This window comes from Suillus discolor (assembly GCF_016758755.1).
Source record: "Suillus discolor strain FC423 chromosome Unknown F5147scaffold_24, whole genome shotgun sequence".
Lineage (NCBI taxonomy): Eukaryota > Fungi > Basidiomycota > Agaricomycetes > Boletales > Suillaceae > Suillus > Suillus discolor.
The window spans coordinates 236,623-249,322 of NW_024541271.1; the positions used below are offsets into that span (position 1 = coordinate 236,623).

A 12,700-nucleotide genomic window follows, 5' to 3' on the forward strand; every position below is an offset into this window, starting at 1 on the left:
TCATTTTAATTTGATATTGATCCGTGGACGTATGTATTGCCGAACCTATGCTTATATCAACTTCTATCCCTCTAACGCACTGCCATATAGAAGCAAGCAAAATGACTCAAGTTGTAGGGGTCAAATTCAGGCCTTGGAAGGTGGTTGGATGGGACTGAAAATTTTGTACCTTGGTCTGCAGACAATCAAACAACTTAATGGTCGACACCACAACGAAATCCAAGGAACAAATACACAATTTCCAGTACAAATAGTGTAGATTAACCAAGTAGGAGTATACGGTAGGACATTACTAATGACGGATTGCAGGAGCTATAGGGAGATACATACGAGGTTGGAATACAAAACAATAGGGATGTCACTGTAAGGTAACACCGAGGACTATATCAATATGACGTTCTGGCTAGCCGACCAGCCTCCATCAATGTACACTAGGTCAATCACCCGTGATCCGTCTCCGTAGTCAACAACGACTTCCGCAGACTGGCAGCTCAAACTTTCGAGCGAATGTCGTCGAAAGGCATCCTCTCGCGAGAATGAAGACCCACAATTCGAGCAAATCCATCGTACCCCAAGATGTTGCGTCAGGACATGACGTGAGAGATTGCCTGGTTTCATATGGGTATCGAGACAACCAGTCCAAAGACAGGCGATTTTTTGCGTGTCCCCGCTGGTGGCACTAGTGTTGATATCATGATGTTGCTTGAGATGTTTAGAAACCTGCTTGAGCTCCACAGGAATGTGCATCCTGCAGCCCCCCTTCCAGTCACACGGGTGCACTCTGACCTCGGTATCATGTTCATGCAGAGCATCCCGAGCGATCAGGATGGGATTCGCCCCATTCAATTCCAGGAGCATATCTTGGACCATGGACTTGTCAGCCGAACTAAAACAAATAACAGTGAGCCATAAAAAAGGTGGAGAATGTTATCACGAACCGAACTGGGTTCATATTGGATCAGAGAGGAGTTGGTTTACGTGGAGTTGGTTTATGTGTCTTCTGGGTTCTGCAGATGAGTTGCCTTTATGGCTTTTAGCTTGCCTGCTCTATGGCGCTATTCCCCACCGAAGCGCGACAAGAGGTGCGAGCGTTGGCTTGGATCGCCAGATTTCCACTAAGCTCTCAGGTTTGTGAAATTTCCTTACAATGGTGGTGGAAGAGATACATTGGTTACGCGCTGTGTCGTTGCAACCTTCAAATAGGCAAGTTGAATGAATGATACTGGTCAGTATGCCAATGTTATTCAGTGCGGATCAATACAAGAGACCGGGTTACCAAATCGATTTCATGTTGGACTATGTGGCGAGGGTCCGGGAAAGCCTTCGTGGCACCGGGTAAATCAAATTTTTGATCCGTCGATTGGGGATGTGATCAGATCAGCCACGCGACTGGCATGGTATTCATATCATGTCTCGCGTATGCGTGTTATGACGTCTCGAAGGGGCCAAGTGTACCGAAGTAATCGGGATGGTGGAGGGACTGAATTCAGTAAGAAGTTGGCGACCTGTAATCATAGTGATACCGAGATATGTATCAATCGGACCAGGGTTAGACCGACGAGGCCAGACCCGACAAGTGACTGCCAGTACTGATGTGGGTCCGACGTAATAGTTGAAGTATGAATTCACAAGAACCGCCGATACCATTTCTCTCCCTCCGATTCCAAAACCGTTACGCTGTGGAGATAAAAAGTTTTCAGTCTACTTCAATCAAAAGTGCTGTGGTAACCTGGCCATGACAGTGGGGAATTCAATGAACCTGCATCAAACCATAAATGAGCGCTGCCAGTACCCGCGAACCGTGCCATCATGCAAGCATGTGAGCATGCCGCGAAACCCTGTCTCGTGGATGTGCTTCCATTACTATGTAAGATAGCACCGCATGGTGGACTGCACCGTGGACATACACGCGTTCCAGTGTATGAGCGTTTGGCAAAAAGATTCAACTCAAATCACTTGAATTGCAGTGCTGAGCGCTGTGCATGGCGCGCAGATGACAGAACTATCGGATAAGATTCAGAGCTTGAACAGCAGGTGTGATACGTTGCTATGAAAATAATAGGCTGGCCTGAGGCATGATGACCACCAGGGATCTTGTGCCAACTTGAAGTTTGGCAACGAGGACTGATTTTGATTCGGTTGATCACGTGCAAGCGCTGGGCTGTGCACGCCTCTACGTCCACAGCCTTAAGTATGTTTATCTGCGAAAATTTACGATTACCTAATGTAAACGCTGTAAAGCAGATTCCTCCCCAGACTCCTACCCAGCCACCCGTGGGGAGAAGTCCTCTGAACCTAGAACCTGATACAAATAAAACCATACATTAGTCATCATACTATAGCCTGAAATTTTGGAGGACAACTCCCCACGAGCGACTGGCAAAACTTGTTGTGGCGCGAAAGTTGAACACTGTTTGTCTCACCTAAAAAATTCAGACCTAAGTATGAGTCAGCAATGAGCTCCCGCCTCCCTGCCCCTGCTGCTCCCATATATGGTCATGTTCTTTCATAGTACGTACACATACACATTGAACTTGTAATAGAGCACTGCAGCATTACATTTAAAATAGTATACCTACGAGACAATGAGAAGTTAGCTGTAACCCCCTTCCTTTTGTGGCAGGATGCCCGCCATTCCTCCAGACAATGCTGTGGACAGTGTCCTCCGGCTTATGCTTGCAAATGAAGTATCGCTCTTGGACCTTACAAAAACAATAATATCAACACCACAGCAAAACTATCAGCCAATAAAGGACTCACTTCAGCAACACGTGGCTGAAATATGCCGTCTTCTCTTCTTGTCCACTGGATGTCATGAGGTTGTCTTTGGTTGGGCATTTGAAGTCGTTGTCAGGGTTCTTTGTGACGAGATGGTCGATCTGTCGAGTGAGTGCAATGGACTGCATTTCAAAGCATCAAAAACAACATCTACGCAACTTGAAGATTCATTCATCCACATGCTTGCACTGAAAATCAAAAAGATCACACCGAATATGTTTAAAATGTTGCTCACACTTCTGGATGCAAACCCAGGGTGAAGGCGAGAATTTTCAGCAGCGGACATAGAAGAGATGCTGCGAGAATATGAGGAGGATGGGCATGAGGATGAGGAGATGGACTTAGATGAGTTTGGAGGGGATGATTCCACCATGATCGACAATTCGAATAAAAGGAAGCATGATGATGAAAACAATCCGAAAGCACAGAAACGGCAACGACGAGCTGGAGAACAGGAATGCAGCACTAATGATAATAGTTCGTGACACTTCTCAAAACAACAAGACACAGTACTCACCTGACTGACTGAAGAAAACCATGACATGTGCATGCATCTTTGCGCAGAGTTCAAATGAGCGCTGCAATACATTCCAGTGCATCTTCGGTATATTTTTGCACTCAACTGGCACCCCACAACGAGTTATAGATGCACTCGCGCATGCCGGTGTCTCCATCAGCACACAATCCATCGCGACAGCCGTGAGATCCTTGTCAAAAGAAGCAAATGTTCAAATCAAACAAGCTGTACTGGACATTGACAACAGCACTTGCCTACAACAACTTTGACATTGATTTTAAGACCGCACAGCCCACAATCGAGCACCAATCCCAATTCATTAGTTCGACTTCTGCAACCGCAATACCATTGTATGGTGTTAATAACCCTGCGGTCCTTCGCTGCTCGCATGAGATATGGCAGAATGAATCAAGTGGTATAGTGAGAGCATCCCTGGCTTCTGGGAAACTCACAGCAAAGGATTTGCGCATTTTCCATCAAGAAAATTCTTATGGGACAATCCCACCAGGGAAATATCTATCGCCACGCGAGGAGAATTTTGCCTGGCATGTTTGTGACATCCTGCTCAACCACGGCAAGCATTTTGACTTCCTAAAACATCACCATGATAATCCAGTCGTTATCAATGCCATCCCGCTGCACAAGACAAGACAAATACCTTGCCGAGCAATGCCCATCAAACAATCAACAACTGATGGAAATATCGAGGTGATGGATGCCCTTTTGAGACAAGGTGGAATTGGGGAGCGTGAAGACATCAGATTTGATCCACAGTATTATGTTGATATGTCCGAGCACGTCCTCCTCGTCCATGGAGACCTTTTGACCAAGGAACGATTAGACACGATCATCAAATCACGACGTATCGAGGACACACCTAAATGCTGCTTTCAGCATGTCGTGTTTGTTCCTGGTCTCTTTCACTTCAAAATGGCGTGTGCTGATGCACTATGGCATACGTGGATCCAACCACAAGCTGGTCGAACAGATGTCAATAGCCTTTGGCAACATGTTGGTATCTTGAGGCCCCATGAAAGTGGAAAGTTTGCATCAAAGCCAGGGTTTCGATGGATGCATGTGTTACAGTAACATGGCATGAGTCCCCCGCCAGCAGACAGCCCTCTGCCACCGCACGGCTATAGACGATACTGGAGTCTCACCAGCTCTATGACGATCATGACGATAGATGATGATAGACGATAAGCGGCAACTGCCGGCTTAGATAAGCGGTCTGGACCGCACGTGACGACACATGACGACATAGGTCTAGAAGACCTATTTATGTTATCAAGATAGAAGGCAAGCCTCGTGCTGCCTCATGTACTGATAGAAGGGTACCGCATGGACCCTATCTACGATAGAAGCCCGCCTCATGGACGCTATCTCTGACTCATGTAGATAAGCAGATTAGAACCCAGCTTTAGGCTGAGCTTAGATACGAAGAGTAGCCTTATATAAGGTCGAAGATTAAAGTAGATGTTCCTTACTTTAATCTTACTAGGTTTACCCTTGAACTCCTTGTCCCGCTAAAGCTACCTGCTCGACATCGACTCGTACCTTCAGTGATGCCTCTCACTGTCTGTAAACCCTGCTATCATCTCAGCGTAACCCCTTGTTAACCACCACGAGCTACGTTCGAGTACGCAACCTTTGCTTGTCTGTAAAGGCCGACGACTCTCAGCACTTGGTACCACTGTCGTGGTTGTCGCTGTTTAGATCATCCTAGTCGCACATGACCGTTTGTCGTAACAGCATGACGTTCTGCATCACGATCTATGGGCGTCGATATTAGATTGTTGGCTGGTGGAGGCTCAAACAAGAAACAGCACATGGGACTCACTCGAAGTGTTCGCGAAATGTGCGCCATCATGGGAGTTGATTGTCGAGATGTCAGAGTCCATAATCAACAAGTTTGTTGCCAATACAACAACACTCATGAACCTGCGTCAACGACCTAGACAAGAGCGTGATCAGCGATTTGAAAATCAGGTGTTGCGCAACCGCAACGAACTACTCTATGTTGATCTCTGTCATGCGATGAACAGTGGTGATATCGGACAAGTCGAGGCCTCTTTCTTGTCGTGGATCTACATATTCAAAGCGACAAAAAAGCACAAATATGCATATCATACAGCTCGCTTTATGGTACAGATGCGGTACATTTATCCTGAGGACCTACAGTGTGTGTTTCTGTCACTGTGTTACACATTGACCGGAAAATATAATACCTACAGACAACTAATCCGACTGAATTGGCTTTGCAACCTGACCGGAAAGGCCTTCAAATTTCGACCCGTGGATTGGCTGGTAGAACGAAATAACCTGTATACGAAGGTATGATGTGTCTATCAGCAGACTGAAGCACGACATGACGAGAAAACAGGTCATTTTTGCAGGGAAAGGATCGAATCGTACAATCCAACACATCATCAATGAGTCCCCTCTGATTGAACTCTACCGGGAATGCCACGTCATGATTGAGAATGGATTCCATCTCAAACAGCGCACCATAAAACATGCACCACCGAACATGACAAAAACTTTGCAAAAACTGTGTGATGAAATACGAAGGCACTCACCACATATATTTATGGCCAGAAGACATGCTGACTGTCAAGTGGAGGATGAGATTGGCGTGGGGATGATTATGTTGGTACAAGACAAGGAAGCGCTAATGGACTGTGATGGAGAAGTGGATGTAGTGGGGGTGGAGGACGTCATTGATTATTGACACTAGTAGTGCTGCTAGGGAGAATGTTTTCTTGATTGAGTTTGGTGTCAGAAGGACCTGCGCGCATTGGGCAAAGACGGTTCCTTGCTGTTAAGAAAGACTCAATCGGCAGGTTGCAGAATAGAACGATGGACATACCATTATTGTTACAGGCATCCGTAACACCTACAGGAGCCCCAGCTCTGCCTACGCCAGCCCCCGCTCTGCTAGACTCCCCATGCGGCGGTGCGCTGCCCGCGCCCAGAAAGACAGCGGTCTGGACCGCTATGACCCCGCCCCTGGCACTATGACCCCGCCCCTGGCCTAGACGGCCTTGTACCTGATCCATGGAGGCTGTGCACCTCATGGACACCCTAGATCAGCGCATGCATACAGCATGTCACTTCATGAAGATCTGGAGCGCCCTTGGCGCCTCATGTACCTATGTGCAGTCGCACTTGGTGCTGCATGCTTGATCAGAGGTTAAGCCTCATGTATCTTATCTGACCTCATGTCTTGTTATCATAGATCCTAGATATACTATTGATTACAGACTGAGCTAGAATACCTATATGTAGCACATATAAGTAGACAGATTATTGTACTTGTACTTTACTTTAATCTACTAGGTTCATCCCAGAACTTGTTCAACTAAGCCTCTCAGCTTTCTTGTATAAGACCGCACTTCTAAGACGCTCCCCACTTCTTAGCCGTATCTGCTAGCCCTGTATCTCGACGAGCGCCGTCTTACCGAGATCACCGGAGGAACCCTTGACGTTCTGTCAAGCCGAGAACCACCCTCAGCTTCAGTAGACTCACTCGAGTCGTTGCTGAGAAGACCTATCCTAGTTCGCACACGCCGACCGATGGTCAGCATAACAATTATGGCCGGATTGCTTGCATTTAGAACACACAGTTACTTTGCGTGGTTTCTTAGGAACATTTGCAGAGTGGGCTGATGGGTTGAGCGTATTGGATGATGTTGGGAGTGACACCACGTTGGACATATTCCCAAGCATGTTAGGTTGCGGTGCTTGCACAGCCATTGGTGAGGGATAGTGCTTGTGAACCAAATCCAAGATATTTCTACCATAGTCGTCGGCATAGCACCAGTCCGTTAAGTCTCGGAGGGAAGCAACATCAGATAGCTTTGAGTGGTGGGAGAGGTTGATGATGCACGTTAAGATTGTATCAGGAAGAATAAGGGCGGGACCGAAAAATGTATCATTGATCCCCAAATCAACAAGCATCTTCTGGCGCCAGGTCTTGAGGTCAGTCTGTAGTGCATAGTCTCTTGGATCCATTTGATAAGCGGGAAGCTTAGTTTTCCGTTTTCGCTTGGGCTTTACTGGAGGTGAGGTGTAGAAAAGTAAGAACACGTGGGGAGTGCAAATGTCACAGCAGAAGCGCGGCCTTGTTGTCCGCTTCTCACATCTTTTACAGCAGACATCCGAGTCATTATTGTTCTCTTATATTATAGGTGTCAAGACAATGACTACCAAATATTAGAATAGAATGACTCACTGATCAGATTATTCCCAAAATATTTGTCTGCGATTCTGCATCTACAAATTGTTCGGTTTCCAGCCTCAATGAAAAGTTCCATGGCTGCTACCTCAAATTCATCTATGTCCAAACCAGTAGATGACAACAGGATTTTTTCAGAGCTCGTGGATGTGCCGACTCCAGTAGTATTCCTACAAGATGCAAGGGTATCATTGATTCCACCATCTGATTCACCGCTGCTATCACTGCTCTCGTCATCATGATTACTTCTCTTCACAACTCCTTCCAGACATGCTGCCTTCTTCAGGGAATCTTGTTGGGCTCTTGCTTTCTGTTTCCCATTCGCCCTTTTTCCTTTTCCCTTCCTCTTATAATCCTTTTCAACAAAATAAATACCGCTTGCCTCAATGGAGGGATCTCGAGCAGCACGGCCTAACCTTTGCATCAAGGTACAGAGACTGTGTATATATCCCCATTGGACTACTAACTGTTACGCTGACCATCAGTCGGCGTGTGCGAACTAGGATAGGTCTTCTCAGCGACGACTCGAGTGAGTCTACTGAAGCTGAGGGTGGTTCTCGGCTTGACAGAATGTCAAGGGTTCCTCCGGTGATCTCGGTAAGACGGCGCTCATCGAGATACAGGGCTAGCGGATACGTGCTAAGTCGTAAGGGGGCGACTTAGAAGTGCGGTCTTATACAAGGAAGCTGGTAAGGCTTAGTTGAACAAGTTCTGGGATGAACCTAGTAGATTAAAGTAAAGTCTAAGTACAATAATCTGTCTACTTATATGTGCTACATGTAAGTGTTCAAGCTCAGTCTGTAATCTATTGTATATCTAGGATCTAAGATAACAAGACATGAGGTTCAGATAAGTACATGAGGCTTAACCTCTGATCAAGCATGCAGCGCCAAGTGTGACTGCGCATAGGTACAGGAAGCGCCAAGAGTGCTCCGGATCTTCATGAAGCGACATGCTGTATACATGCGCTGATCTAGGGTGACCATGAGGCGTACAGCCTCCATGGATCAGGCACAAGGCCATCTAGGCCAGGGGCGGGTCATAGTGCCAGGGGCGGCGTCACAGCGGTCCAGACCGCTGTCTTTCTAGGCGCGGGCGGCGCACCGCCGCGCGGGGAGTCTAGCAGAGCGGGGGCAGGTGTAGGCAGAGCTGGGGCTCCTGTAGGTGTTACGGATGCCTGTAACACTAACTCGACGTCCCGAATGTCCAGACCCTGTTAACATGTATCATTGAGCTGAGACCAGTGAGACGGAACGAACTGACCATTCCTGCAGCATCTGCACAACACATCCCCCATAATTCACCTCTGCGCAACTTCGCCATCATGTCAGTTCTAAATTCCTGCGTCATTCCGGAGTGAAACCAAACGATGTTATGTTGGAGTTCTGGTCACAGCTGACTGTGGAGGTACTTGGTCATTCTCTGTGTGTCTTGTCTCGAGTTACAGAATATCATGAACTTCGGGGGATGTATTCCTTGCGATAAGTGAAGGATGCGGTTGATGTCGTGGAAGCTATTTGCTGAATGGAGCATCTCAACAACAGCAACCTGTATGTTTTGTCAGTGATTCAAAAGTCGGATCATGCAAGTGTTCTCATCCCACATATTCAGGGATACCAAGACGTCTTTTAGGATGTGTGCTGGTAAGGTTGCTGAGACGACATGAAATGGTACATGTGACGGAAGCAGCCAGCGAAGTCTTCCGAGTTGACTATATTTGGGACGGAAGTCCTTTCCCCATTGACTGATACAGTGCCCCTCGTCGACAGTGACATTGAACAAGTGTGCCGTGAAGTCCCTCGTTCTCCATAGATCATCAAAACGCCGGTCACCGAGAATGATCTCAGGGCTCGCGATAATTACTTGATATTTACGGCTCTTGATTCCTGCTCCATAACTCAGAATGATAATAGTGAACAAGACTTGACATACCTTGAATCGTGTCATCTGTTGCATTTGCGCCAGTTACATTGACTGCTGAGATACCTAGCTGGTGCAACTCCTGGATGTTTTGGTCGCCGAGCCCATTGAGTGCGGTAATGAGGATTACGATCCCGTTATTATTGAATAGCAGGGGGATCCAGAACATTAGCGTTTTACCCGCACCTGTCGGAGCAATGGTAATGACATCTTTCCGATCTAGTTGTGCGCGTGCACATTCCAACTGGAACTTGCACGGCGCGATGTCAAAAGTAACACTAACAGTGTCTTCAATCATTGAAGCATCTGGGATTGTATATCGTAGAGCAGACATTGATCGCGTAATAGATTGTCGAGATAGATGAAGATACCATATATGGGAGCAGCGGGGCGGGAGGCGGGAGCTCATTGCTGACTCATACTTAGGTCTGAATTTTTTAGGTGAGACAAACAGTGTTCAACTTTCACGCCACAACAAGTTTTGCCAGTCGCTTGTGGGGAGTTGTCCTCCAAAATTTCGGCTATAGTATGATGACTAATGTATGGTTTTATTTGTATCGGTTCTAGGTTCAGAGGACTTCTCCCCACGGGTGGCTGGGTAGGAGTCTGATTCCTCCCAAGATTCCTCCGCTACCCAACAAGGGTATGTCACGGTCACACAACACCGAGCAACCTGAAGATACCTACGCACGGCCCCCATGACGGTAGATGCAGCTGCGACAACGGACGGTTGGGCTTAGAAGACGGATGGATAGACGGATTGTATCAGTAGAGTAGTAGGAGACTGTCATACATGATTCCACGGACAATCATTTAATAGCACAAAGTCACGGTCAGAAATTCAGAATGAATGCAAGTGTGAAATCAAAGATTTCAAATGAGGGTGCGAGAACGACAAAGATGCATCAGAGTCGCACCTTGGTTCTGCAGGCCTCCCGTTGTGAATCAACGAGAAGGTGAGTGAAAATTTACAATTATTAGTAGATGTTGAGGGATATCCCGGCAGGCGCACGCGCCTGCCGGGAAAATTTACAAACTTTACAAACTTTACCGTAAAATTTTCACTGTCCTGCACTTCACTCACTTTACCCACCAGAATTCGCACTTTACTCTACCTCGCCTGTCCCTCCGCCCTCCCCATCCTACTCAGTTGCCATAAATGGTGACTTAGACAATACGGTCACATGACACATGATGTCTCTTCTCTGTCGCCTCCCATCTTCCTCAACAGTCGTTAACGTTGGCCCCCCGTATTGCACACACCCTTCCCCAGTAGCGAAATTTATAGGTAAGTGATCTTCCTTTATTGCTCGCTTACCCCGCTGACCCTGCGCCAGAATTCTCCCTGTTCATCGTGAAATTGTCCTGGGTATCCTATTCACTCAGCCGCAACAGTCTACTAGTCAACAAAGACAATCATTGTGAGTTCCTTTCACATCGTTCTAATTCAAATTGGTGTTGACATATCGCAGGATGATGAGGTTAGTCAAAGGTACTTATATTCAGGGTGGCTTCAATGACATTCGAGTAGTACCACACCCATAACCGGACCTGCACCTTTTTTCAAAATCTACGAAGTTTAATGATCTTCCAGATGATATCAAGAGGACATTTGAAACTATCGAGTACGCTAATCATAAGTGCTAACATGTCCTAGGACTTACTTCGCATAGCTCGCACATTCAGGGATGTATACAAATAAGCAACGAGCTTAAACAGCAAAAAATGGGGGAAGAGGCGATCAAGGGCCAGGAGTTAATTCGTGAATTGCACAAGGTGCGCCTCATTTTATTGCATATATCCAGTATGTTCGGTTACCGACTTTATCGATTCAGGAGCTGCTTGGTGTATCCTCCGTTATTCAGTCGGACTCTCTCTTCACCAAGGACCTGAAAGTGAAGACTGAACAAGCAGTTCAAGACACGATTGTCGCAACCAACATCATCGAGGGCTTTAAAAACCCGCATCAGAGCGCAGCATATCTCAAGAATCATGCTTTGTTCCCTCTGGAGTATGTGTAGATCATCGATGTGAAGTAACTTGAAAGTGTTGACATGTTGCTGGCTAGATTCTTCACCCGTGTCACGCAAGAGATGCAGGAGCGTCTGCAGTGGTTCAAAAACACTATCGAAGTATGATGCCGTATTTTTGGTAACACCCTGAAGTATTCTAATACATCGAATAGCAAATTGAGCAGAAACTATCCGCATTGGCATCCCAATCTCAAAATACACCCCAAGGTTAGACTTTCCTTCGCTCCACCCTCATCCTCAGCTTACATTTCGCTGTGTTGTCTTGACAAGACATCGAAGACTACCAAAACCTACAATCGACATCACGAGAGCCCATGAAATGTGAGTCGTGCTTTCGAAATCGTTTGGTTACAAGGACTCACCATAGTCCCGTCATTCCAGCTACACTCTCTACCTACTGAGGATTGTGCTCTGTGCTAGCTAACCTCCTCGCATATAATTGACTTTGGCCGAAGAGATAGAATCGCTGGCATCGTCTCTTTTGTCCTTTGGATTCCCCGTGTAAGATATCTCTGCCGGGTGTCTCTCACCACAATATTCAATCGCTTCAGTTCTGCTCATGCGTCACCTTGTAAGTCAGAATTCAGTGTCCTAGATGAAAACCATCTCAGAATTGCTACGTGGCTCAATTTAGGTGTGCGCGATAACATTACATAGATACTCTGAAGGGAACGCGCCCATGTCAAATCCACAATGACTCGGTCTAAAAAGCTTCCTTGCACCTTGAAATCTGTGAATGCCCATCCTGGCACAATTGGAAGTTGCGTACATCGAATATTGATTATTTTTTCACCTGTAGGATATCTAAAACTATTTGTCACAGGCAGAACAGGTACAACACCACGGTCCAAATCTCGACGGTCGTTAACGTTGCCCCCCCGCATGGTGTGCTACTGTAACACTGCGGTTTTGTGTGATTAGAAGGTACAATCAAACTTTTCAGCATACCTTTGACTGACATTCTCATCTAGAAACACTACTACTATTCGTCATATGATGATACTGCCTTGGATCATTGCCAGAGTCGTCTTTCGTGTAAGTCTTTGTTTACTTGTTCCTCCTTCAAGTTCTACTTGGAACATTCCATCATCTCTTCCCGAGCTGGCCGGCCTTCTGTAGGTGAACCAACTCGGTAGGTTGCGCATGTCCGGACAAGCCTTTTGTAGGTTATCCGGATGTCCAGTGCGTGACGTACTCATACTCTGAGTCCCTTTG

At 46.6% G+C, this 12,700-nt stretch overlaps 4 protein-coding genes across 4 annotated transcripts; 2 read left to right on the forward strand and 2 right to left on the reverse strand.

Annotated features, from left to right (window-relative positions):
• Window positions 1-243: 243 nt before the first annotated feature.
• F5147DRAFT_692639 (uncharacterized protein) lies at window positions 244-927 on the reverse strand (the record flags this gene model as incomplete). Its single annotated transcript, XM_041437202.1, has 1 exon — window positions 244-927. A coding segment is annotated over exon 1 (484 nt), but the record flags the coding sequence as incomplete, so codon positions are not given.
• A 1,718-nt stretch (window positions 928-2,645) lies between these two features.
• Window positions 2,646-3,020, forward strand: F5147DRAFT_533537 (uncharacterized protein; the record flags this gene model as incomplete). The annotated part of the gene is made up of 1 exon (XM_041430118.1): window positions 2,646-3,020. A coding segment is annotated over one exon (375 nt), but the record flags the coding sequence as incomplete, so codon positions are not given.
• A 1,061-nt stretch (window positions 3,021-4,081) lies between these two features.
• Window positions 4,082-6,026, forward strand: F5147DRAFT_576122 (uncharacterized protein; the record flags this gene model as incomplete). The annotated part of the gene is made up of 4 exons (XM_041431301.1): window positions 4,082-4,372; window positions 5,048-5,475; window positions 5,530-5,629; window positions 5,679-6,026. The coding sequence occupies 4 exons, from the start codon at window positions 4,082-4,084 to the stop codon at window positions 6,024-6,026; spliced, it is 1,167 nt and encodes a 388-aa protein (XP_041293379.1).
• Window positions 6,027-12,042: 6,016 nt separating this feature from the next.
• F5147DRAFT_576179 (uncharacterized protein) lies at window positions 12,043-12,369 on the reverse strand (the record flags this gene model as incomplete). Its single annotated transcript, XM_041431303.1, has 1 exon — window positions 12,043-12,369. One exon carries the CDS (start codon window positions 12,367-12,369, stop codon window positions 12,043-12,045), a length of 327 nt encoding a protein of 108 aa, XP_041293380.1.
• Between the last annotated feature and the right edge of the window lie 331 nt (window positions 12,370-12,700).